The sequence below is a fragment of the Chelon labrosus genome (assembly GCF_963514085.1).
Source record: "Chelon labrosus genome assembly, chromosome: 1".
Lineage (NCBI taxonomy): Eukaryota > Metazoa > Chordata > Actinopteri > Mugiliformes > Mugilidae > Chelon > Chelon labrosus.
Window position 1 is genome coordinate 13,675,163 of NC_140337.1, and position 26,679 is coordinate 13,701,841.

Consider the following 26,679-nt stretch of genomic DNA (forward strand, 5'->3'; position numbering starts at 1 on the left):
GTTAGCAGGGGCGTAACCACGTACTTGTGTCATTTGGCTGTTTGAGCTTTGGACGCCGCGTTCTCTTTTCAACTCAGATTCGACTTCTTATGTCTGAACAGGTCGACAAAAAGAAAGAGAAACGATCTAAACTGATATGTCACATTGAAACTGAGGCTGTTCCTCATCACGTGGATTTTTCAGGGAGTTTATGTTGCTTGCTGCCTTGAGAGCAGCGATCTTGTCAATATTTGACACTATTACTCCTCTCAAATTAAATTAAAGTGATGATTTATATGCACAGTTATAAAATCATGCTGGTTCAACACAAAGATAATGTAAAATTTAAGGTTCCACTTTAGCATTCACTTTGTTGGACTGGTTGTCCTCTACTTTTGACTAAATGTTGACATATTTCCCACTTTACACTACATAGCGTTACAGTATGGGTTATTTGCAGCCTTAGTGTTGCCAGGCTAGCAAGTTATTTTTTATTTTTTTTGCTGAATGGAAACTACTGGGTCTTTAGGGATGTTGCTGCTAGCACGCACACTTCTACATTTTATAATGATTAAATATACAGCCCTAAAACGTTATTTAGGAAGCTCTGTGTTTCTGTTACTCTTGGACAGAACCAGAGCCACTGTTTCCCCACCTTTTGCAGTCCGTAATGCTAAGCTAAGCTAAGCTAAGCTAATCAACTGCTGGCCTCGCATGAACTCAAGACAGGGTGGTGTTGATCTAACTCTTGGCAAGAAAAGAGAATGAGTGCGTATTTCTCAAAACATTGCTTTAACCTCTGTCAGTTTCCAGCGCTTGTGTAACACGTAGCTACCACGGAGGGTATTAATTTCTGACGAGTTAAAACAAGTCAGAAGCATCTCTCGATGCTATCGCTGTAGAAACGGACCTTGAACCAGATAATCGGTCAAGCGGCCAATTGTCACTGGTGGTATGAAAAAAAAAAAAAAAAGCAAGATGAAGGCTTCGCTGGAAGTAACTGATGTTGGGAAATGTCTGATTTCTCAGCGTGGTTCACTCGAAAAATGGTGATCAAGATGTGTCCCAGCATGGCCCTAAGCTTACAAAATAAATGCAGGGGAGTGGAAAAAAATATGAATTGAGAGTTGTTAACCATGACACAAGTGGCTTGTTAATTCTCAGCCAACAGCTAATTGAGCATTAATTAATGATGGAGTAAAAAAAAAAAAAAAAGAAGAATTCCGTGCAGAGAAAGAAGTAAAATCTCTCTACAGTATATTTTATCTGGTGATATCAGTGCCCGCATCGTAACGGCATGATTCACTCTGCTTATCAGTTCCCTGAAGCCTATATCGTACAAGCCAACTGTAATTCTACACGTGTGTTGACGAGAGAGTGGCTGGAAAATAAAATGATGATGAAAGCCTTGTCATTTAATGGGGCCTTTCGTGGCAGGCCCACAAATCCATCAGAGAGCGTAACTGGGATGTGGGGGGGTGGGAGGGGAGCTGCTGCTGCTGGTAGTGGTGGTGGTGGTGGTAGGAGGGGCAGTAAATTATGCAGCCAGACATCAGGTAATGCTTCGATATCATCTGACATGATGAGAGCTGTAATGGATGGGAGCTATGCATTGTTTGGCAATTAATTTCTCATTCCCGAGCTCTTTTCCCGGGAACTGAGAGGGCATCGATGGAGGTCACGCGGCGCTGGGAGAAGCGTACGCACCGGGGCTGATATGTATGCACACACGGACGCGGGGGCCCGGAGAGACACTTGCTGTGTTTGAGTTAAATGACAGACGAGACGGAAGCGCCTGCTGGCATATACGCTACACTGAAGGACTGTAGGTTGAATTTGGACTCATAGATGTGCGGTAAAGTGGCGTTTTTTTGCCTGATGTATACAGGCTGATCTGCATTTTCATTATGAAACAAATCTTTACTAGTCTCTATGGAAATCTGCCATCTACGGCATTAATACCGTGCATGCAGAACTGCATGAGGTTTGCACACTCCACAGAAATCCATATTTAGCAACGCCTTTTTCTATGGTGAAAATGCTGGATTCAGTTTTCATTCTGGCAGCCAAATCTTGAGTCTCTCAGGCCTATGACAAGGCCAAACGTTGTCAAAACATACCAGGGAAGGCAAAAAGGACGCGACGGGAGCACAAGGACACAAGTGGAAGGGATTTCAAAATCACTAAGGGGAAAAGCACGCTCCTCCAAGGTCTCGCCATTTGCCAAAAAAAATCATCGGGCAAGGCTTTACAAGAGAGTGACAACTAACAGTAGGGAAAGGCCAAATGGATGGGCCAAAGCTTGGCAGAGTAACTCTGACACCGGTGATAAAGAGAGTTAAAGTTGCTTTAGAGCGCCCCCCCCCCCCCCCCCCCCCCGAATCAGATTTACTCGGCTGATTGGTCAAAATAAATCACTTTGGGATTGTGAGCTGCGGAGCTTGTGAAATTTAATGTGGCCATTTTTGGGGCAATGGAGAAGCCTTTTGCCACACACACAAGCACTTCAGCAGTAGGGTTTAATCCCGGGAAACGGGTTTCCCGGGAAATCTGATCAAGACTATTTCCCGATTCCCGGGAAAGGTTATGACGGGAAACGGGAAACATATATTTATTTTTTGTTACACGTGCGCTTCTATTGTTGTCTTACGTTAACGTTGAATTCAGTGCAGCAGTAGGCTGTAGCCTAGAAATCCACGCACCCTAGCGGCAGCAAATGTCATTTGCAGCAGTAGGCTACCAACCTCCTAATGATGTCTGCAGCCAGCTTTGTTAGGCCGTAAGGTGAACCCTGTTATCGTTTCATCCCGCTCCACAGTCTGGCATCTACACAATCTTTAGTTCATAAAACATAACGAGTCACGCTAAGCTACCCAAAAAAAGTTCGTCGCAAAAATTCCAGTCGATTGCCGATGCGTCTATGTTTTACGCAGAACTAGTTTCTTCAGAGCGTAATGAGATCTTGGTCGCGAGTGGTGGCACGGTTGGTCACGTGATCGTTCTACACCAATACGGTAGCTGCTTTTTGGCAGATAGGCTGTCACGCACGCAGCTCACTTGATCACGCAGCAGGAGTGATCATTGCAAACTTTGTTGATATGGACATAAACTGTGTTTCTTGCCCTAATAATGTTACAAATAATATAAAACATGCTGGGAACGCATATTTGAATGATATCGATACATTACTTGGGCAAAAACAACAACAACAAAAAACAGCTGTTTCCCGGGATTCCCGGGAAATGGGTCGTCTTTTCCCGGGATCTGATTCATCTAATTTTCGGGAAAAATATTAAACCCTGTTCAGCAGTAGAGAAAGAGTAGGGAGGTGCAGTACACCTGTACACCGGTACACGCTGAAAACAAAATACACGTGCCCGACATTCATCCATAAAGTTCCACATTAGATAAAAGTCACCGAAGTATGTTCCTTCCTCATTTCTGTGCGTGTCGCGGGAGATGGATGGGGCGCTGGGCTTAATTGAAGGATTGCCTGCCACCCCTCTCACTACACAGGTGATCTGTGTATGATTTCTGGATCGAGACAGCCGCCGAGGCCAGTGATGGATGGCCAGTCTGGAGGAGGGACGCCGGACAAAATCACGTGATATATAACACTGTATCGCAGGGAGCGTGCGAACACGCCACTTTCTGAACCGCTTGAAACATGTGCGTGGCGGCTCCAAGCGACAAAGGATTCTTCAAATTCCCCATTAGAAGAAAAAAAAACAAAAAAAAAACAAGTACACTAAGATCAGCAAAAACCCGTTCATGAATGGGGTCAACATTTATTTCTCACATGTGGAAATATGGCTCTGAAACGTTCGAAAAAAAAAAGGCCCTGACGCGTCAACAAAGAGCTCCCTGTTTCCATGCTCACAAATCAAAAGCTGCATTACTAACAGAGGCCTATTGTGTTGCAGCACTGAAGGGTTGGGAGGAAGCGTTCGTGCATGTGTTTTGTGCGCGCGCATGTGCGTACACGTGTTAGGAAATTCATTCTCCGCTATAATCCTAAACCTTGCACTCTCCCTCCAAGAAAATTGCCCTCTGCTAGAGGTGCACCAAGGCATGTGATAAGTGCGTAGCCTGCAAATAAGCATGTAGCCTACATTCCTAAGCCTCGACATCAAAAAGGGCTTCATGCAGTGCAATGCAGAAGAGGTTTTTTTTGTGTGTTTATACACATATATATTTCTTGAGGAAGAGTAGCATTTAGGTCTATATACCTTTAAGCTTTGTAGTGAAGAATCAAATGCCTATGCTGAGATATGAAAACTGCACAGAACATATATACAAAAGGATGTCAATAAAAGCAATCGCATGTAATAAAAGGCTAGTACATACAGTAAGCAATGAAACTCAAAGGACAACAGCCTTCAAAAGCACCCTGAGTCACACTCAGATTATCCACAGCGACTCTGCCAGCCTGCATTGACTGCTTAGACGGTCTTAATCAATTTAGCATGTGTCAGGCTCCTCCGAACAGAGCCAAGACGGGGCCAGAGCTTCCAAAGCATCGGCTGTTGCGGCATGAAGGTCGGGGCACAACGTCTGCCGGCTCCCTCCACGCCAGCGGTGCTGGCAAAGCGCCCCGGCCAGATGGCAACATGTGGCAAAATTACAGGTCTTGCCAGACAACAAAAGCATCCGCGGCACCGAGGGCGCCGGATCCGATGCCCCAATCACGAGTCAACAAAAGAATCGCTCCTGCGGCGGCACGTGCCGGCACGAGAGGTTGTCTGACTGAAACATGAGATGAATAGGACGCGGGGAGAGACGCTGATGAGAGAGTCCTCAACGTGCTGGGGTGTGAATGCACTCATCAGGCTGATAGAAGACACTGATGATCTGAAAGTCCAGGAATGGCAAACACGTCATTGTAAGGTTTTAATAATGTGGGATTAAAGCTGGGATACGGCTTCTGAATGAACACACAAAGGCCGTGGGGCATATTAGCGCTGCAGACAGAAGCAGCAGCAGCAGCAGGTGACTGAGGCAAATCTTCTCATGTGGCTGCCCTAGTCTTGGCAGTACAGCTGATATTGAGAAAATGTCAGTCTAATGCAACAACTCAAGGATTAAGCAATAGAAACAGAGCGCAGGAGATATGATGTATTGACTTTTGTTGAGATGGAAGGAAGTCTTGTTTTGAGTGGTTAAAAATGAGAGTGAAGTCAACAGCTCGGTGATTATCGACTTGGTTTAGCTCAAATACCTAGCCTGAAAGCCAGTCAAATCATCTGTACGGGCTTCGTGCGGTCGTCAGGTTGCATTTGTTTGTAAACACAATGGCTGCCGGCAGAGAAGCGAGCTGTTTAGAGTCCTCTCGCGTGTCTGTTGTGAAATGTATTGACTTTAAACAATGACTAAAGCATTTGGCGAGCATGCCTTTGCTCCACACTCTTCATTGCTCTGATTGATTGTTTCCAATTCTGTGCAGAGGTATTTCTTTACTCGGTATTAGTTGAAACCGGACCCATAAATGTCACCAGATTCATATTCTGATAAGAACTGAACTGAACTGAACTACACCAGTCTAGCAGATATTTGTGTGTTACATTTTGATCTAAAGATAGATGGGAACAACTAACCAACACCAGAATTATCACCTCAGTGTTGTGCATATTTGGAGATAATTAGTGGGTAGTTTGTCTGTGACTCTGATGGTGGCACTGAACAGAATGAATGATTACGGGGATGGATGACTGGGCGAGCGGTGCTGGTTCTGTTGGAACAGTCCTACATTTTCAGGGATCATTGCGCGGTCACTAGCAATTTTTACAATTTTACCTCATCTGTGTTCTGAAACACTCAAATGAAGCCTGTCCTCTATAAAGACGACTCTAAAAGATAAGTCTGGAGAACTGGGGCATGGACTGGTGAGAGACAATGAAGCTCCAGAACTGTGAGAAGATCATCGTCCTCGAGAAAAAAAAGTCGCTGTGGCCTTTAAAATAATTTCATTAGATAAAAAACAAAGTCACACTTTTCTCAAAGCTGCATCCTGTGCCACACTGCACTCGACCACCCACGCGTTGTCCGCGACGCATACAGCCGCGATCTTTATGTTTTATTTTATCTTTTGCTTTCAAAAGATGCCCAAAGAGCAATTTCTTTCAGTCGTCCTTGCATATTCTAGTCTCAATGTGAGCACAAGCTTTTAAACGTGCCTCCTAAAAGCCACCTGAGCACCTACTTTTATTTTTTTTTCCTCAAACCAATGCAGTGGATTTAATTATCAGTGGAGTTGTCATGGAAGCACTCTTGGGCGTAGATCATCTGTCCTTGAAAACTGCCTGTTTGGACAAAAAAATTGTCTGTTGAAGAGACTGCTTCTGGTGCACAGATTAGCGCAGGATTAATGCGGGGAGTTTCTTTGCATGAATGACAGCAAATAGCAGTCAGAGTATCTTTATTTTGTGGGGCAAGAAAACAACTTCTGTCTACCCCATCTGAACAAAAGGCATCGGGATAGCATTGTTATTGTGCAAATCATGGGTTTTTGGCTATTTCAGATATCATTATACTCCGCCGCTGACTAACGCCCTGTAACATGTTCTGAACGAGCCTTGGCCCATGTGGCTGGGCATACGGCACCGGGCCCCAGCTGTGGTTCTGGCCACGTCTCTGCTGCTCCGTTGCCCATACACCATGCTCCACTGGTAGGGCAGGCCAGGCGTGCTCGCGGAGGTGGAGAAGCACAAGCGGAAACGGGCTTGTGTTAGTGCGATCGGGGTGTTTCTGCGAGCGCGACAGGCAGTGTGATCACGACACCGGATCAAATTTCAGAAGCTCGTGTCGGAGGCACTGCGACGGCTTCACACTCCAGTGTTCTGGCTTGTTGGAGTTGTGGAGCCTCACTGGATGACTGTAACAGCTCCGTATGATTGTATCAGTGGTCTTTGATTCACAGTCATCTCAGTGTTTGCTCTCTTTCCTCAATACCTGCACCAAAAACAACGCTTTTGCAGGTCTTTTATTGTGTCTTTCCGTCTCGTTTGCCCCGACCACGTTTAGCTCTTTGACCTTCACGCATCCTCGCTGGAATAGCACAAAAAAAAACAAAAAAACTACACGATTCTGCTGCAAATACGATGTAATTGGTGTGCAGTGAAGTGGTACGCTGATGCCCAGTCAAACCATACTGTCATCTCAGAATTAGCACTCGCTTTAATCAGAAGATGTCCGTGTCTTCTCATCTCTGTATTTGGTCTGGAAGTTGATCAAACACAACGGTTTATTACTCCGGAGTCCATTCAATCACTGCTTCATTCCTCATCAATCGGTTTATCTGACGTTTATATTTGTTCTCTGACTCCATCCATCCACTTAACGCAACATTTTACTATCTATATTCATGCAGCAGATTCTTTGGATGGCAGCCGATTCTGCATCGGCAGCCAAACACACACCGTTTGAATGTGTGTGTGTGTGTGTGTTTATGTGTAAAAGAAAGTATGGTGCGATCGTTGTGTTGAACAATAAAGGATTATCATTTAATACAGAGAGCACATAACAACACCATTTCACTCTCCTTAACTGCAACAAATTGTATTATTGGTTGCTGCGTATTGTCAAAAGCAAACGCTGAAAGCATGGTCACTGAATGAATGAATATATTATGGGGTGTGTTGAAGCGGGACTCGGCGTATAAAAAAAGATTTGGGGGGGAAAAGTAGCAGCCAGCGACGGAAAGCAAATTAAACTGGCAAGCGGCAGGTAGAAAAAGCTCCAGAGGAGAAAGCAGAGGTAGGGATTTCACAGTCAAATAACTTGTGACATTTTTGACTAGAGCTGTTGATGAGATAGCGCAAAGAATTACCTTGGTGTGTCAAAACAGGTTCTTTTTCCATGCTTTATGCTCCACAACAAGCGCCAATTTATAAAAAGAACAATGGAGTGCAGGAATTAGACTTTTCAAAGAGTTCGGGGAAGTTGGGGAACGTGTGTAGTCGCTCGTGAGTTAAAAAAAAAAAAGATGTCAGCTTGTACTTACATTAATTTAATTATCATTTTTCTGCTTTTGAAAAAACTCTTCCTATGCTCTTACACGGTGTGAGACGTGCTTAAGGACGTCGCACGAATGTTAAAAATGGCTCTTGCATTATATGCTAATCACATTTTCATCTCTCCATGTGTTAAACTTTGCTTCACTTCCCTTTCGGTATCATTCGAAACACAAAGGTAACACGTCGAGCAACATTTCCTACAGCCAATTGTCAGCGGCCCACACATTCTCAAAGTGCTATATTTCATATATATATATATATGTGTGTGTGTGTGTGTATTTTTATTTTGGCCAAAAACTGGCAAAAACAACACTTAGAAACGTGTCGTGCAGAACAAACAACATTGTTGAGAAGAACGCTATTGTTAGAGATTTAAAAGCGGCTGGCTGTTGATCCAATTAGTCTCCATACTGTAAGTGAAATCATTTATCCTCTCGGGGGATGGAAAAGAGCACATAGTGTGTCAATGAATCCATTAAGGTATTGTTAAGGGGATTTCGGTTTTGTGCTGAGGGGCTGGGGAAAGGCTTGTTGAGTGTCTAAAGCAGGAGGGGTTCATCTTCTGGGGAGCATGAATACCCAAAAAAAGAAAACTGGTTATATTCCAGTTATGTTGAGATAGAGTATTCGTTGTGGCCAACTGTTAATGATTAACAGTTAATAGACAGGGGAAAGGATCTAAATCAGAAAGGGGTCATCCTCTGGAGAGAACGAATATGCTTAGAAAATGAACAAATTAGATTTTCTAGCAATCACGATTATAAATTAAAAGAATGAATGAAGGCAGTCTTACCGAGTCGGTTGTCCAATGCTCCGAAGTCCAGAGAGTACTTGACCACGTGGTAATTGTTCCAAACATACAGCAGATTGTCCCTGGGATTATAATCCACAGCGGCAATGTACTGGTAGGAGTTGGGGAACGGGATCTCCAGAAACCCGTCTTTGCTAAGTTCTGTGTTATAGATGTAGTCAATCTTGTTTCCTGTCGCCTCATTGTCATCGTCCTCGTACACCGACTTTACCACATAGAGGATTCCACAAATCATGAAGGCGTTGGACGCCGAGCGCTTGTCGTAAGCCGTGTCCCAGGTGCCCTCGACCCTCAGCGTGTAGGGATTGAGCTGGCTGATGACGATCCGCCCGTTGTTTTGCTCCGTGGCGTAAATCACCCAGAGGCCGTTTTCGTCAACGGCCAGGTCAATGTCCGATTTCCCTCCCCAGCGGTACGGAGACGTGTCATGGTAGTTGGCATTAGCTATGATGGCCTCGCCGCTCTTGATACGAGTCCGCAGGTCAAACTTGACGATGTTGCGCGTGCGCTCCTTGTTGAAGAAGAGGGCCCCATCGTAGACCACAAAGCCGGTCCCGTCGACGCGATGAGGGAGTTTGTAGGTCGTTGTCGGCCTCCCGGCGATGAAGTCTTCTTTGGAGGAGTATTCGGTCAAGGTGTCCGTGCGGTAGGGTGTCCAAGGCATGTAGTAGATCTTATCAGAGGCTTGGAGAGGGTCTTTGCACCAGGCGCCGGACTGGTGGTCTGACTCAAAAAGGTGCTCGCTCTGGTACACCCTGCGCAGAAGCCCTGGGCACAGGAATACTGAGGAGCCAAAAATGGGGAAAGACAATTACAGAGTTACATTGGCAGGTATTAAATGAACAACAATAAAAAAACACAAGCCTGAAATCTGAAGCTCATTCTTCTCCAATGCAAAGAACCAAAACGATAAGTCACACACTCTGCCACACCAGTGTTGGGATGATCAGAACAGGATCAAATCAGAAATGATTAGCAAGAAGAACATTGCTGATTAAGAGTGGAGTTTATTAGATTGTTCCAATACTATAAGATTATCTTGCTCCTGCAAAGCATGGAATATTAAACAGGACACAACCAACACACAACCACGCTTTTCATTATTTAAAGCTGCATCTCAAATGTATTCAGTGTTCTTCTGGTTTCACTTACTTACAGCAGTTTGCATTTCAGTGTATATTTCTATATTCAGTTCATCTCTGGCCCCGAAGGCAATTAGGTACAGTGTCACTGAGCAAACTGACTCAAACTTTGTTGGGAGGGGTTGGAATAAATTTAGAAGAGGGTTATCTCCTCTGGTTTAATGTAGAGCTAAAACTTACCACATGCACATAAACACCCACATTACCATTTTAGCTCAGTAACACTATACAAAATACAAATAAAAACCGCACCATGAGGGAGATTATGAAACGTTTTGCATTAAATACATTTAAACATCCCCAACATTTTGATTTAACAGCTATGCTGCAATTATTGGCCAAGGCAGCCCTTTAGGAGAAAGAAAACAACCCCCCCCCCCCCCCCCAAAAAAAATAAAAAAAAATCCAAATTACATCATCTCTATAATGATCGTCTCTCCATTATTTCATCTACATGGCATTTATTTTTTTTTAGTCAGAGGCATGATTTACAGCACTCCACTGAATGAACTAATTGCATGCGAACTGGTTTATACTCAAATCTGATAAAGCGAGGCCAAGGCAATGCAGCTGGAGCAGGTCAATAGTGAGCACAATTTGCAAAAGCTAATTTCAGTTCATTATAGATTACCGTGGGCTGAGGCAATTATAATTTTTTGGCTTTCTAAATGGATGACATCTAAATTCGGTTGCAAGGACTACAAATATATAGTAGGAAATTTAAACAATAACATGTAAGAGATATATACTAGACAGGTGATAATTGAAATACAAAGAAGAAATATTGGTCAAAATGCATGTATGATAGAGGAAGAATAAAGACTTTAGACATAGCAGTTTTTTTTTTTTCCTTTTCCACGGGTTTAGGCCCAGAGTGCACCGGGAATAAAAACAAAGAGTTAGAAGGCTCTCTTCGCCATAATGGGCCAGGAGGCTGACAGAGCTCTGACAGGTCCTCGCCGCAGATCCGTCGAGAGCTAAAAGCCGAAGGAGGAGAGAGAGACGGCAGAAACACAGGCTTCTCCTCTCCCTTGTAATCTCCAAAGATTAAACATGTTGTCTACCTGCAGGTGAAAAATGTGGCGGGATGACACGGAGCCTCGGCACACATCTCACAGGCTGCTCCGGCTAAATGCTATGAAGGCTGTTTCTATGGCTGGATAACACAAGCTGTGCTAGGGCGCAAGGTCAGAGGAGGTAAGCTTTGCACTGGCAGCACACTTGGCGCTATATGGAGGTTGTAAAATACACTTCTTGAGGATGTAAGTGCAGAGATGGAGGAGTGAATGAAAGATGTTAGATACAAAGGCTATCATGGCCTTCATGGGGAATTTCTCAAAGTGTTAACACAGCAGAACTCCTTAAAATGTTTTAACTCCACCGTCACTGCTCATTCCCTCCACCGCACATTTCAGCGGTACGTCATTAATTACTACAAGGCCTAAAATTTATTGCGCAGCCATTAAAGCTTAACTCTTGTTTAATGATTTCCATCTTTGACTTCCGTCCAACTTCATAGTTAACGTCTGACATATTTCCAAGTCATGTCAAGTGTGGCTTTAGCATATGCTTTGCAGCATCGCACAGTGCTGATAAGGTAAGAATACAACGGCTATGATCTGTCTCCAGTATTGACTTGTGAGTCCCTGAAGGTTATAGCCATCATCATGTTAGAGCTATAATGAAAAATGCTGACAGCTTATTGGACAAGCTATTGATCAACCTGCATAGCGCTCTGCTTTAATGTTATGCAGCTGATAAAGCGGAGCAGGAATAATCTTCAGTTATTACAGGGAATAAAAACATCCCGGTGTTATGGGATTTCAGAGCAGAGCAGGTTCGTAATGACCTCACCCCAAAGCGTTAGCGGGCACGTCGCAGTGTGTCTCTGATGCTGAACAAGTAATGTAGGCAAGAGTCCAGTGGACTGATCAGTGTTTTAGATGATTCCCCATGAATTGCATGTTCAACCACGCCAATGAACCACACAATGAGCAGGGACCTACAAAAGGCCACAAACCCGCCGAAGCAACCCTTCACCAAAAAAAAAAAAAATAGCAAGCATATATCCGAATGAAAAAGCAAGTGAAAAAGGAAAATTGTTGGTATTTAGTTACCTTTTTGTTCCACTTCTATTTTTTTAGGCATGAACGGGAGAGAAAGAAAGAGAAAACAGAGAACAGGTTAATGCTGTGATAACTGTCTTTGTTTTACAGTAACACAAAAGTACAAGAAGAGCTCGTGGTTAGTGGAATAGACACATAAAACATTCACATTTAAGGTTTAGGAAAGGGGAGATTTCGGATGTGGTCCTGCTGGGAAAAAAACTGAAATTAATCAGGTCTTAAAATGTGATTGAGGAGGGGGGGTGGTGTGTGACCTTAACTACAGATGTAAAAACATTCAAACATATGGCAGGTTGTGGGTGAGCTGAAGGTATGAAGGTACAATAGTGCCTCATAAACAAACTGGGTCCATTTCACACAACATAATGATTGTGTTGCTATACCTCACTCAAAATTGACCAGTGTAAATGTTTGATGTTTTTTTCATAAAAAAAAAAAATGGGAAGATTTCAAAAGCTAACTAGTTAGCATAATCAGTTAGCATTTACCAATCCAGCACAAAAAACAGTACAATGACTTATTTGGGGTCACATTACTGGTCACCGGACACATCTAAGTGCAACATTCACCCTCATTTTAGCTCCATTTTGGGTCACTACCAACTCTTAAGTGGAAATATCTAGCTCTCCAGCAGCTTAGCACGCCGCTATACTCAGCTGTCGCTAACGTCGTGTGAGACTAAACAAAAACAATGCTCAAAGTTCTTCTAGTGCGCAAAGATGCTCAAACCATTAAACATGGTGGCTGGATACATTATTTTAACTGATTGTCAGTTGTTTAATACACATTTAAAGGTGATTTACGTATCTTCCCATTTTCATGGCACGCTCTGTATGATGGATTTTGCAAGTGAAATATAAAAGCTGATCTGACTCCACAGCGCCACACTGAAAGCTTGCTGAGGAACTACTGAGGTTATTACATCTTAGCTCTATAAATCACTTCCTCTGTGGACGAGCCTTTTAATGTCAGTCATGGCGTTTTGTCAGTCTCCTCCATTTGCAGTTGGGGCTAGCATCCACCCAGCGCTGCCGCTCCCGTCCCTTCCCCTCCAGTAATCCCGCTTCTAATAAGAGAGGATTAACCTCTGTTACTAGGGCTTACAAGAGTCCTCTCCTCCAAATGGCGAGTGCAACAGAGTGAGGTATGGAGGTCAGTGGGCAGCGGGCAGGTGGGGTAAAGTTTGAAAGATGGGAAAGTTATTAGAGGAGAACAATATTAATGCAAGGCAGCGAGCCAATGAAAAGGAGAGAATGAGGCAGAGCCGTGTCAGGCGAGGGGAAAATAATGGGGAGGGGAGAGGCTTTCAACAAGTCGTCTGTGTTTGTCAGATCATAAAGTTGTACGCCGCCACAGCCCAGCACCTCATTAACGGCCGACACTCCAGCTGTCACTGCGACACAATAAGTCCACATCAAGCATGAGCAACAGTTGCTCTGGGCTACATGCGAAACCGCCATTACGGGCAACTCAAATTTGCCGATAAGTCCGAACTGCATGTGGGCCCCATAGATCAAATGAAAGCAAACAGACAAACGTGCCTCGATCGAAGCCTCCTCACCTCCCATGAGCAACGGCCACACAACAGGGACCACGGGCATTTCTGATTGAGCGGTCGCTAACAGTCCGAGGGGAGAGGAGGGTAATGACCTATAGAAAAAGGCATTAGCGGCGGAGATGTGAGGAGTGGTATACGACGCAATCACAGGGGGAGATGGTGTGAGAAGGGAGTTAAGGATGTGGTTGAAATCCCCGAAAAGGAGGCACGCAGCTCCCAGCGTGCGGCCCCCTCGCTTGACCGGGAGACGCCGCAGATCGTAAAACAAGGTCACACGTCAGAACACTCAACGGCAGTTTTTGTTCACGTCACGTCCACTCGCGTCGCACCACGTTGCAGACAGAACGGGCCGAGGCACACCTGTGACACGAGCCTCGGATATCCACGTCTCAGCCGGCCACAGAGAAGCAGGGACGGAGAATTGATTCATTTGAAAAGCTTCTTTACTCCACCCCGCCGCCCCCATTGTGACCTTAATACGATTTTGGTCACGGCTGTCACTGAGTCACTAAAAAGCACTTAGCTCTCTCGTCTCTTTTCTCTCTCCTTCTCCCTCTCTCTCTCTCTCCCCCCACTCTCCTTGTCTTCGACTCCTGTCCCCGCTCTGATGTCTCAGAGGCCATCAAAAGTATGCACACAAATACTACTAAAAAAAAAAATAAGGGCCCTTTCAGAGCAGCTCTGGCGTCTGTGAAAGAAAGGGCTGCGTCCTCTTCCATCACACCAGACAGGTCCTTGAATATCACATTCACTGGCGCCACATAATAGAAATTTGCCTACGTTTGAACTTGGACACTTGATAAAGCCTTGATATTTATGAATGATGTGTCGCTCTGAGCTAAAATAACCTAAACCTATAATCTCCTCAGTGATTGAGATAAGGAGACACCAACTTCAAGTGAGATCTAGGACTTCCAAGATAGTTGACCCATTAAGTACCATTTAAAATGATCATTTGACAATGAGCTGCATCCTGTAGGTGCGTAATAAAGATGTTCTTGTGAAATTCTTTCCTCTAACTTGAAGAAAATTTCCGAAATATTTGCTAATTTGCAGTTAGGTCGTGAACCCAAAACAAAAGACAAAGAATAAGAAAAAAGGCTTTAAACATGAGGAATTATAAGAGAAATGGGCAATTATTCTTTCATGACAGCCAGCACTGAACGAGGAAGGCTAATATTTTTCATTTTGCTGCTTCCGTTCCTTCAAAATACAGTAGCACGTACACGGAACACGGCTTTTGAGCGGAAACCCGCCCCAGTGGAGTGGGGTCCTGACGTAAGAAAGTAGCTCATTCTGCTTTTGCGATGGTCAGACCAGTTGGACCACCTCTTCAAGTCTTCAAAGACCTGGCGCATTTTCACAGAGCAAAGAGATGACCAGCTGTAATCACCCATGCTCGGGTGCCAGACCAAACCAGAAGGAGGAAATGCCACCATTGGCAAGGAAGCAAAAAGAATAAAAACAAATTCCCTTTAAAATTTACATATCTCCTGAGCTGCCAACGGACAAAACCGTGTTTGAGATTTTCCAACAGATTTTTTTTTTTTTTAAACCGATACCTTGTTGTACACGTGCAAACCTGGAAGCCGGCGTTCTTGTCCAAAACCTGGCGACAGGTTCGGTTGAAACAATTAGTCACTGAACTGTGTGCATGCAGCTTGTAGCAGTCTGGCTGCTGTATGGCGCACCCTGCCAAACAAACAAAACTGGAAGAGGCGACACGGCTGATTCTGCAGCTAATTGGTCAAGCTGTCGGAGCTAATTCAACACGCTGAACAGGCAACGTGTGCGCGTGTGAATTCGAAATGATATATTTTTTACGGTTACAGGAAAAAGCAGCGGCTGCTCGTCACAGCGAAAACCGCAAATTAAAACGTGCCCGTGTGCACGTGCGTTTGAAGACCAGATAAGAACCCCGCTGCACAAACCGCAACCTGTATAGTTCGGTTTTATAGTCGCCGCATAACACAAGCCTGTGCTGTATTCGTTAAGATCATGCATACTCGTTGTGGTCTACTTCCTGCTAAGGACGCATGCCGAGCTGCTAACAATGGAGACCTTTAGCCACGGCGAGCACCGGCCCCCGTCATGTGAGCGGCAGCTGTATGGATTTTCATTTGAATAATTAATGCTTCCCAATTTCACACTAATGGTTGAGAGGTATCAGAATGGTATCATTAGCCGCTAATAGAGATTCATGGGCGAAACGGCAGCAATATTTTTTTGCAATATTTTTTTTTTCTCCCCCCTTCTCCCCTCCTCGTTCCGTCTCAGCCGAGGAGTTGCAGAGTGCAAACCCCTTAACTCCATCCCATCAGCTTTTTAATTAATGACACAAATTACAGGGCTTTGAATAGCATGTGCCTAAGGATGGGGGAGGACACGCAGGCTGCCATCTCTCTTTCTCCGAATCCTCTCTTCATCCTGCTCATTTTTTTTCCTATCATTTCCCTCGCTCGCCGCTCACGAGTCTCCCATACCATCATTACAGGTTCCATTTCTCAACAGCCCTCTTTTTCTTTCAACCACTTGTGTGCTCTCTTTGTGCTCCTTCTGGTCCTCATTCACTCTCCTCCCTAGCGTCTCCTTTCCGTCTCCATCGCCTCCTGCCGGGACGCGGCTACGCTACCTCATAACCTTGACAATGCAGGACGCTCGGGCGCGTGCACGCGCCTTCTCCCGCGTGCGCGCGCCCGTGTCCCTTTGAGGGACAGGTGCAAGGACTTGGCGCCCAGCCAGCCCGCAATCCACGCGGGGGCCGAGCGAAACGGAGGGAGAAAAGGCAGGCGCGCAAGGCAGGCAAAACAAAAATTAAATACATTTTTCTGCAGCAACTGGAGCAGAAACAACATAATTGCACCTAAAATATGTCTTGATTTTTAAGGACCTTGAAATTATGGAGGAAAACAGAGGGATGGGGAGGGGATTGCCGGGGAGGGGATTGCCGGGGAGGGTGTTTGGTTGGACGTGGTGGAGCACCAGTGCACAAAGCAAGAAAAAAAAAGAGAGAGCAAAATGAAGAAAAAGGAGCTTTGATTAGTGGGGCGATCATTAAGAGGAGAGGCCCCCTGAAGAGACCAATCTCTAATTAGTGCTATATCCTCGACACTTGGCACCCCAACAAGACTCTCAGCTGTGTGTGTGTGTGTGTGTGTGCGCGTGTAGCCGCTGAAGGAAACAATGAGATAAAAGCTTGTGCTACATAAATGGAACTGTTTATGAACATTCATATGGCTTGTTCAGCATTTGTGCATATTCAAGAAAAAGGATGATCCTGTACGTTTATTACTGAGAGCAGCTGCTAACAGGAACAGGAAGCTGATAGATTACAGCAGCTTATTCAGCTATTAGGGGGGCAAAACAGTTTCCACATGTCCGGATTCACCCCTTTAACACCACCATTTATCCACATTGGTAATCACAGCTACCACGTGGAATTGTGTCTCCTCTCAAATGGGAAAATAACTTCTTTTTTTTTTTTTTTTTTGCCTGCAGCGACGCTATTGTTAAACCCACTTCTACAGAAATGTATTTTACGCTACTGCACATTCATTATTATTTATCACTGCTGTAAGTCACCTACACCAGGCAGAATAACCTTTCATTTTCCGTGCGTTAACAGTAAAACAGCAGGGCGCTGAAAAACGACTGACCATCAAAAATTATAAGAATATGATTATACTTATACTTATTTTTATACTTATTTTTTTTTAAGAAATAACTTAAAACAAGCCTTCAGCACGACACTGATCCAAAGCACACATCCAAATCACAAAACAACAGAATGGATCCAGAGGAATGTCCCAGAATGACCTCGCAGATCTGACGGATGTGCAACGAGTGGGAATATATTCCCAGGTCGAGACGGGCCAAGCTGATAGCAAGATCCAAGGGTGCTTCAACAGAGTATTTGTTTAAGGGTGCAGTCTGGTTTTGCTTTTGTTTTTATCTCTTCTCTCTGAAATGTGTCACATTGGTTTTCAGCCGTATTGCGTTAGTTGTAATTTTTTAAATACAAGTACAAGTCCTGATTTGATTTAGCCTTTTTACCTCACACAGACTGGGACAAAAACTTTATTTTTACGCCAGTTGTCTTACTTTACGCTGGACTTTTATCACTATATAAATCCTTAGTTTATTATCTGTTTTTAGAGGCTGTTACATGAGAGAGCTTTCCATTAAAAGAATAACCATTTCATACTTGTGCGAATTAATTCACTCAAAAAAACATAATTTAAAAGTAAATAAAATTATTTTTAATTTAAATAATGATCTTAAATGTGATTTTATGTACATTTTGTTTCCCTATGAAGCATTTTCACATATCAGACGGTACCAATAACACTGATGATGGCTCTGCTGTATAACAGTGAGCCAGCGTGACCGGGTCCAGCCACAAGGAATTCAGCCATAATTAACTGGACGGACTAGATGTAAAATCCTAACAAAAGCATGGCGTTTCTGCGAGGCGCTTTTAAACCGGCGCCTTCTGACAAGATCGATCGCTGCCAATTCAGGGTTGCGGCACCGGTGTGAATCTGGCTTGTGAGATATGTGACAGAAAGTCACAGTCATCAAGGCGTGCTGCGTGGGCTGCTGGGGAGTGGTCATCTGTCACTGAGTGATGAGAAGGCATTACGGGCCCCCTTCACACATGGGGGAAAGTGGAGCTGGTCGCTCAGGTGGGGGAAAAAAAAAAAAAAAAAGGTGTGGGAACAAGCAGGATGATGCACGCTGGCATTTCAGCGGGGAGTGAGGAGGGTGTGGTTTAGTGATGTATCTGCTGTCACAGTGTCGACTCCCACACTAGACCTCAAGAAGGAGGATTGGGGAGCTCAAGGGTAAAAAGCCACTGAACTTCCCTGCAATCTGCTTAGTAGATTTACTGATAGCATCAAATGAGGTGAACCGGTCTTCAAGAAGCTTAGAAGTTGCTGCAAGATTATCCACAGGAAAGAGAACTGACTGAGTGCTTGTAAGGGACATGATGTCTGAGAACTGAGCATGAGCAATTAAATACCCGTCCATATATAAAGCAATGAGCTTGTTGCACGTAGTTTTATAGCTGAAAGTCGGTCGCTAGTGGATGTTCCAGGATCTGGTTGCCAAGGTAAACATCTCATATATTTCCACCCCAAACGTTTTCAAGTGAGACAAGCAGAAACTGATTCTAGTTTACGGACGGAGCTAGCTCTTCTTGCCGTCACTGCTTTTCAGTTTGAGAAGAAAATGCCGCCAACATCTGCTATCGCTTGACTCTCCAAGCCTCCTGTCAACGTGATGAATATGGTGGTAGGACCCAAAGTCAGGGACGGTGTTTCCTTGCTGTAAATGTTTGGAGTTTACGTCACATGTCAATCAATGTTGAGATTAGTTTAACTTGGTACCCACCCACTTCATGTCGCTAAAGGTGTTTTTACCCTATCATCACTGCAACACCCTCAGCTCCCTGTGTACTGGTGGTCGCATGACTGTTACGTGATGAAAGTCGTTGATGGCGTCACTAATAAAAACACAGTAGAAAGTAATGCTTTACAAAAATGAATCTATATTCTTGACCTGAATACATATGCTGAGAAGAGACAGCTCATGTGCTACATGCTGTGCGCTGCAGATGTATAGCCTGTATAAAAACAGGCTGCACCTCAGCACCATCAATAGCATTTTTTAGTAGGAGGAGCCTATGTTGTTATTGTCACGTGATCAGTGACTAGTCAACATGATGCTTTAAGTGTCAAGTTGACAAACCGACTACTCAGCTACTCTGTGCAACCGCTAGTGCGTACGCCCCTTGACTCAAAGTAGATTTATGTTCGACAAAATCCTTACATGTGTGGAGACAACACTGTTCTCCCGTGATTAGACATTACAGCCGTGAAAGTTCTGTCCTGGTCACACAGGTGGTGTTTGCTATAGGTGTGACCGCTGCGTAACTGACCCTGTAATCGTCCAAGCCGCATTGTAAGCGATAGCCACGTTGTGCGGCATCGATGTCACGGTTTTACCTGCCAACGCACAAGACCGGTAGCAGGTGCTGAGTCAAACTTGCCAAAACAATCTGCTCCATTATTCAATCAGGGAACATGTTAGGTGCGCTATTATTAGCAAAATGAATTAAAAACCAATTAAGCTAGTTGAGGGGGGAAAAAGGCGTGAGCTCCGGATTCAGAGGCTCCGTTCATATAGAAGAATTGATTGTGTGATTATATGTCCTGGCTTAGTTTCCAGTGTGTGAAGCGTATCTGACAGGGCTGAGCTGGATCCCACTGCGCTAGACAGGATTTTACATTGTCCTTATTAGCTACAAACAGTGGGGGGAACCAGTGGCTTATGTATAGCAACAGACTGCCAGCAGGTTTTCTTCTTTTGTTCTTCCACTCTCCTCTTGCCTTTCCATCTCTCACTTTCTCTTGCAGCTCGTCTGCCACACAGACACACTGAAGTGTCAGTTCTTTTGAACTGAACAAAAACATTTCCCTGAACAACCGTGTAATTATCCCCTACCTCATCTTTTTGGAAAAAAAGGGGTTTTGACCGTTCGCACGGGCCAAATTAGTCAATTTGTCATGGAGACTAAACAGGAAGGTATCTCTAGTTACAAAAGGAAGATGGCTGATGTAACAGCAGAAAAAACCTTTCAACAGCAGAGCATGGCAACGCAGGGCTGAATGCACTTTCTTGTGCGACAAGTCAGAGGATTTGAGGGCCCGCCGAAGGGATAGAAGTTGCTTCATTACTGCAGAGGAAGAGCGCCGGGGATGTGTAGGAGGTACACAATGTTGTGTTGACCTCTTATGAGCTCGACCTCTGGGAGGAGCCGTTAAAGAGAAAGTTACAGAGAAAAGGGAAGACGGAGCGAGGGCGGGAGGGAAGGAGGAAGGTTTTTAATAAGGCACTGAGAGAATAGACGCGCATCTCTCCGCCGAACCGCGGAAAGCGAAGGTGAGAGGGCGGGGCGGAGGCAGATGTCAGGCGTTGGAGCGCAGTCATGTTTATGAGTCATCATAAAGGGTCAGCACATCACTACAGCCTGAAGGTATCCTTACTAATCTGTAAAGTGCATGGGGAGGGGAGGGGGTAGTCCTCTGGCAGACAAGAGTGATGTTCATGTGACTCACTTACAGGGTTAAATACAAGCACATTCTATTCAGTTTTATGTACTCAAGTCAAGTACTCATTTTTTCAAATGCAATATGCATCAATTCCCTTTTTATTGTTTCACCTTTCCGTCACCACTCTTTTACCTCCATCATCAGTCAATGCAAAGCTATTTCCTCCGGCGAGAAGCTCATATCAAATAATTATTCAGATGAAAACACCGGCACGCGGCGCACGCCATCGCCGGCGTCCTTAGCAGTAATTGTTGCAACGTTATTTTACAACTGATGGAGCGGATCAAATTGCGAATTAATAAAATCAATATCGTATCCGCGGCATGCGCAGATCGATTTAGCACACTCCTCCGCCGTTATTAGCGGCTGATCCGGCTGTGCGATGTGGCTTCAGCGTGCGGAGGCGCGGAAGGGGAGAGCGGCAATTTATCCCGAGAGAAAAGGAGCCGCTGGTGGGGAATACAGATAAAAAAGATGTCAGCGGCGGTGGTCGAGAGGACTGCGGAGTGAGGGAACAGAGGCGGCAAAATGAAGGGATGTAGCGAAGGGGTAGGTGGGGCGGCAGTGAGAGCACTTAAAGGACAAAAAGTAAGTGAAAGTGAGAGGGATTCAGGAGAAGGGGGAAAAAAAAAAAGAGTATTAGGGCTTAGAGGAGAGCTTGTCAGTGGAATACAGAGACACCAGCACTAAAGCAGAGCTGGATTCATGGGTGGCTGCTCCCCTTATTAAACACTCAAATCCTTCAGTTGTTCTCACAAAGTTGGTGAGGAGACTTGCGTTCAAAGACAATTGAGCTGTCACCATCCACACCTCTTTGACAATTAAGGCCATGCTTCTTTTCTTCTTCTACTTCTTTTTTTTTGTTTTAACAGAAGATAAAAGCAAGATGCACCAGTAAATGTGGCCAAAAGGATTTGACTGCTTGATTTGGGAGTTATGAAGATATTTCACTGGGCTGTCACAGATGAATTCATTCATATCCTGCCATAAAACGCGTCTCCAGTGACCGCTTGCGATTACACTTTGCTTCCCCGCTCAATACACAAATAAACGCCTACGTGACTTCTGCTGGGTTTGTGCGTCGCCAGCAGAATTTCTTTATCCCACGTTCTTATCCGGGCACAATCCATAGCTATACCACACAAGGTGCCCCCACCGTATTCCTCCCCGGCGGACCCCTAATAGAAGCCTTCAACGCTGCGGCAATTAAGCTGCCAGGAACTGTTTCCCAACGTTATTGGAATGCTGTCATGTTTTGACTCGTGTTTTTTTCCCCCCCTCCCAACTCTATAAGTGAAAATTATGTGGAATTTATTGCTTTAAGAAGGTAGTAAGGTAACGCTGAATGGAAATGCCGTGGGTCTCAAGGGTGTTGCAGTATTCCCATCGGTGCAGAGTGCGGTTACTCTGCGTCACAGGGATCTGGACAGGAAAAGTAAGTCTCTGGACTGGGTGGAGGGCTTTTTTATAGCACGTCATAACGTGTCTAGATGTGATTTTGGACGGTGAAATGAAGTGCGAGTAATGGAAACAAGATGGGATTTGAGATTTTACAACATATTCAACCACGTGGAATTGGACAGAAATAGTACAGGCTGCATGGGTCCAGTTGGATTCCCATCGACCTGGAGGGCTTACTGGGATGAGGACTGGCAGGGAACTGGAAACCCTCCTTCTTGGACAAGAAACATTTTTATATGACCGTGTCCACGGTAACATATATATAAATTCAGAAAAATTCAATCTGCCATGACAGTCGTGGGATTAGGATGGGATGGGACTGGCGACAACGTAATCCAACCAGTCAATGGAATATTGAAAACATAAATCAGGATTGGAAAAATAAAAGCAGTAACTCTTTTGTTGGTTCCTATTGGGTTACAACCACCGTCTGACTTGCCAAACAGTGAGACCACCCTAACGTAAGAGGAATTTACTCATACCCTCACTATGCTAAGTGGTAAAAAGCATCTTGGCTTCAAAAGGTACACCTTGACGAACAAGATGTTACAGAATTGCAGGCTGATAGGTTGAAGTGTTTTCTCAAGGTAAGACCTTTGGGGACAAAATGATAGCATCCTTGTATGCTAGGTTGAAAACCAAAGCAGGTGGAATGATTATAGCTGTGTTGAGGAGTTTGTGCACCGAGCTACTTATAGAATAGTACGGCCTCACGCTGAGTCAACCACTTCCACAACAGGTTTGTGGAAGTTTTTCTTGCATCTTTTAAAAAGCCTTTTTAACCAAAATGGCCTCGGCTGCGGTGCGTACTTGCTGTCAGCCACACTGGATCATACCGGATCACGGGAATCGGTGGTCTTGTTTTATCATATGTGGTTCCGGTACTGCTGCCGGCGACTCAAAACTAGAGCACAGACACCCTCAAATAGTCTTGGCAGCGAGTGGAATAATTGTGCGGCTCCTTTGTCAGCAGGTGAAACTCTCCCTACACTTGATGTCTTCTCAGTGTTGGCTGGACTGTTTCCTTTTTTTTTTTCTGATTTCATGAAGTGAGAAGACCAATATATCATCCTCACTGCTTGACTCCCATTTTGTCTTGTATTGAACATTTTTTACAGTGAATAGGATAATATGACTGGCTGGGCCCAGCTTGCAAGATTTGCTTTATAATATTTAACAGATGATGGATTGTAAAAAGAAAAAAAGAAAGAGAGAAAAAGAAACGCATGCCATAAATAGGGACTTGGCGTGCAAAACGCCTTTTCTGCCCATTGCAGTAGCTTTGGCTGGGTCACCTGAGAAACCGCACTGACACCGGGTGACTGAAATAGAAAAATGTGCATACTGCAAGGAGTCAGGTATAAAGGGTTCATTTGCTGGCTCTAGATCATAGGTAGAAGGAGCTTTCACTTCACAACATGAAAGCCACTGACAGGCAGACTACTGAGGGAGCATGTGAGGACATCAAATGCTATAAAAGATGGTTTTGAATTACTTTGCTGCATGCAATCCAGCAGCTGCAGACTAACACAGCTACCAAACATTTCCAGTTGTGCATCATTTCTGAGAAAGCCACAGAATATCAGGAGTTTTTTTTTTCTTTTTGCAACTACAGAGGACATTATAAAACAATACAGAAGGTCATATGGCACTGTGCACGCCACTTCCTCTGGCCTCACCTGGATTTCCTCTCTGCGCGTTCATCCTGTCACCCCCCTGCCGGTCTTTCCACCCCCCCCTCCCCGAGCGTTTCCACTTAAACAACTCGCGGCCCGACAGTGTTTGTCACCTGCCGCACTGATTAAACAGCTCTTATTTGCCCCCTTCAGAGGTGCCACACCAGCCTGAACATTAGCCGGGGCCCGCCGAGCCGAGCAGAGGAAGACGTTACATCCTGACGGACGACAAACCGCTTTTCTTGCTGCGAAGCGAGCACGGAGCTGACACGATCGGACGTGCTTGCTGGAAGATATTAAAGTGCTGCGGACCGGGGGAGCTGATGGGAAGGTTGTGACAAGCACCATGTAAAAATGAAGCCAACGCTGTCTAACTGAACGCATTAACAGATGTGTGTTTTATTCTTCTCGGTACGTCACTGACGGCATTATTTAGCATTAACACAGCTAACAAAGTAATCATAAAGTACTTCCTCGTCATGCCACTTTAATACCATAGGATACGCTTACTTTTTAATTATTAAACTACACAACCAGCATCCTATAGAAGAAGCTACTTATAATTAAGTGTAAGCTGCCACAATGTTGACAGAACTGATGCTAAGCGGGATGAAGACGATGAAGAAAGTGTTAATCTCCCGTCAGACATTGACGGCTCATAAACAACATCAACCGGCAACCCCCCCCCCCCCTTCTTTCACACATATACAACACTGTCAATAACGTTTCTGACAGGGTGTTACATTTTTTTGTTCACAATGTTCATCAGAACATTCATCCGAGTGCCTTCACACCCACTGCTCGGCCCTAATCTCTTCTACTATAGATGACACACTTGAGATATTGTTGAACAGTTAGAAAAAAATAAATAAAAATGACCAGCATGCACGTCAAAATGAGTTAAGAGGCAGTGAGAATGGGTAAGAGCGTTAGGGTTGTGTGAGAACTGGGGAATACGTACTGTAAGGTACGCATTCATACTGGACTTCCAGGTATTTGTAGGTTCCCGGGCACGGGTCGGGAAATACGTCCGGGCCGGCCACGACAGCGCACTGGGTCCTGTTGTTACATCTGAAAGCAGAAAAAAACAAAAAAAGACATTGTGTGAGAAAACGGCAGCAACATTAGATAATACCCTCCTTATGACTGGCCATAATACTGTATACAGCCGCACATTACTCAGATGTTTAGTGCATGGTTAATGAAGCTTAAAGTATTTCCTTCTGCAGCGGAGATTATGGAGATTATAAAGCTCGGCTGTTTATGAAAACGATTCATCCGATCTTTTTATTTAAATATATAGAGCGGGGAGTCTATATTTGGATAATTCAAAGAGGCGCCCCGCCCTTTCTAGCCCTTTCACCGCCATCAAAGGGGAAATGAAGTGTTTATCAGGTTTTCTTGGGCCTGTTCACGCCTGCAGTTAACACGGGCGATCTGATCACAAGCGGACAGCGAGGGAGAACGCGTCCACACATTTTTGAGTGACCACTTGTGATCTGGCGCTATGTCCTTGCTCTACACGCAAATAAACACACATCTCCATCACAAAAAACAACAACCAGCGAAGCAGAAGAGGAAGTAATGTGCTTTCCATGTACAAAAGTTAGAAGAAGACGAATTAGGAAAGGAAGAAATTAAAACAGTACAGACTACAGGCAAACCATCTGGAGATGTGAACAAAAGAGGAACAGAAGGAAATGCGTGGTTTAAATCTCAGCTGAGTGTTTCTGTTGTCTGTTGCAGCTCTGTTACACGGCTCCGTTGGCATTTGAATTGAAGTACGTGCTAGGGCTTACTCGAGATGTCAGCCCCGCAGTGCAGCCGAGGACGCGTTTGCGTTAACGCTGCTAAAAGAATGTGGCCAAAAAGCTGACCAGGCCATCGGATCACACCTGCACGCTCAGAGCTGCCCGAGACGCACATTAATGCCAGGTGTGAACGGCCTTACGGAATAACATCGGGCGGCTGAAATCCAGAAGAAAATGGGAGAATGCTGGTGAATAATAAGTCTATACATCAAAGTAAATCTTCTAGAGGATGGCTTCAAAGAAAATCTTCTGTTAGGAGCTCAGACCATTACCTAATAGAAAGGCTTCACAGCAGGCAATCTAAAATTACAACTGGCCTCAACACTGTAAACAACAACAGTCCAAAGTTCTCCTGAAAGTTGCTCTGTGTCTACCAGGAGCGACTCTTTACTGAGGACCAGTTGACAAGACGTCCCACAGAAGATTATAACGTAATGTTTTTTGGAAAGATAAAACAGGATACTAATTTAGACACCGCCTTGATTTTACAGCAATATAGCTGAGAACAGTAAATTGTGGTGAAGTGGAGTAAAGTTATGACGTTCTCCATTTTTCAGGTTCTGGAGGCGCTCTCTTGGGTAAATTCATCTTTCTTTGGAGGATTAGATTTGGATGTCATGGGCCTAGCACCGGGCTTTAAACCACGTATAGGTTACACTGTTATTACTGCATGATGGATGATGGTGGTGGCGGTGGTGGTGGAGAGGAGGGGGCAGACACAATCATCTGAGTGCAAAATCAGCTCCAACGTAGAAATGTAGGTCTTCATTAAAAAAAAAAAGGCACAATTACAGTGCCGGTGGTGTCCTCTTGTGCCATTTCGCTTTTGGCAGTCATCAATCAAAGCCCCAATTTTATATGCACGGAAAGCCTTTCGCCAGACATAACAGCGACACTTATCACAAAACATTAACTCTTAAACATCTTGACAGGTATCGATCTGCCGGAGCCCCGCGTCTGCTCGCTCGCTGAATGAAAAACCCGCGGA

At 44.6% G+C, this 26,679-nt stretch overlaps 1 protein-coding gene across 1 annotated transcript in view; it reads right to left on the bottom strand.

The window, feature by feature from the left end:
- The window catches only part of LOC311486633 (adhesion G protein-coupled receptor L3), a 134,601-nt gene that overhangs the window by 79,008 nt on the left and 28,914 nt on the right, over positions 1-26,679 (bottom strand). Inside the window, exons 2-4 of the mRNA XM_084542557.1 lie at positions 24,842-24,951; positions 12,062-12,076; positions 8,785-9,585 (exon numbers count right to left, since the gene is read on the bottom strand). Of these exons, the coding sequence (XP_084398683.1) occupies positions 8,785-9,585; positions 12,062-12,076; positions 24,842-24,951 (926 nt within the window). The remainder of the gene's footprint in view (positions 1-8,784; positions 9,586-12,061; positions 12,077-24,841; positions 24,952-26,679) is intronic.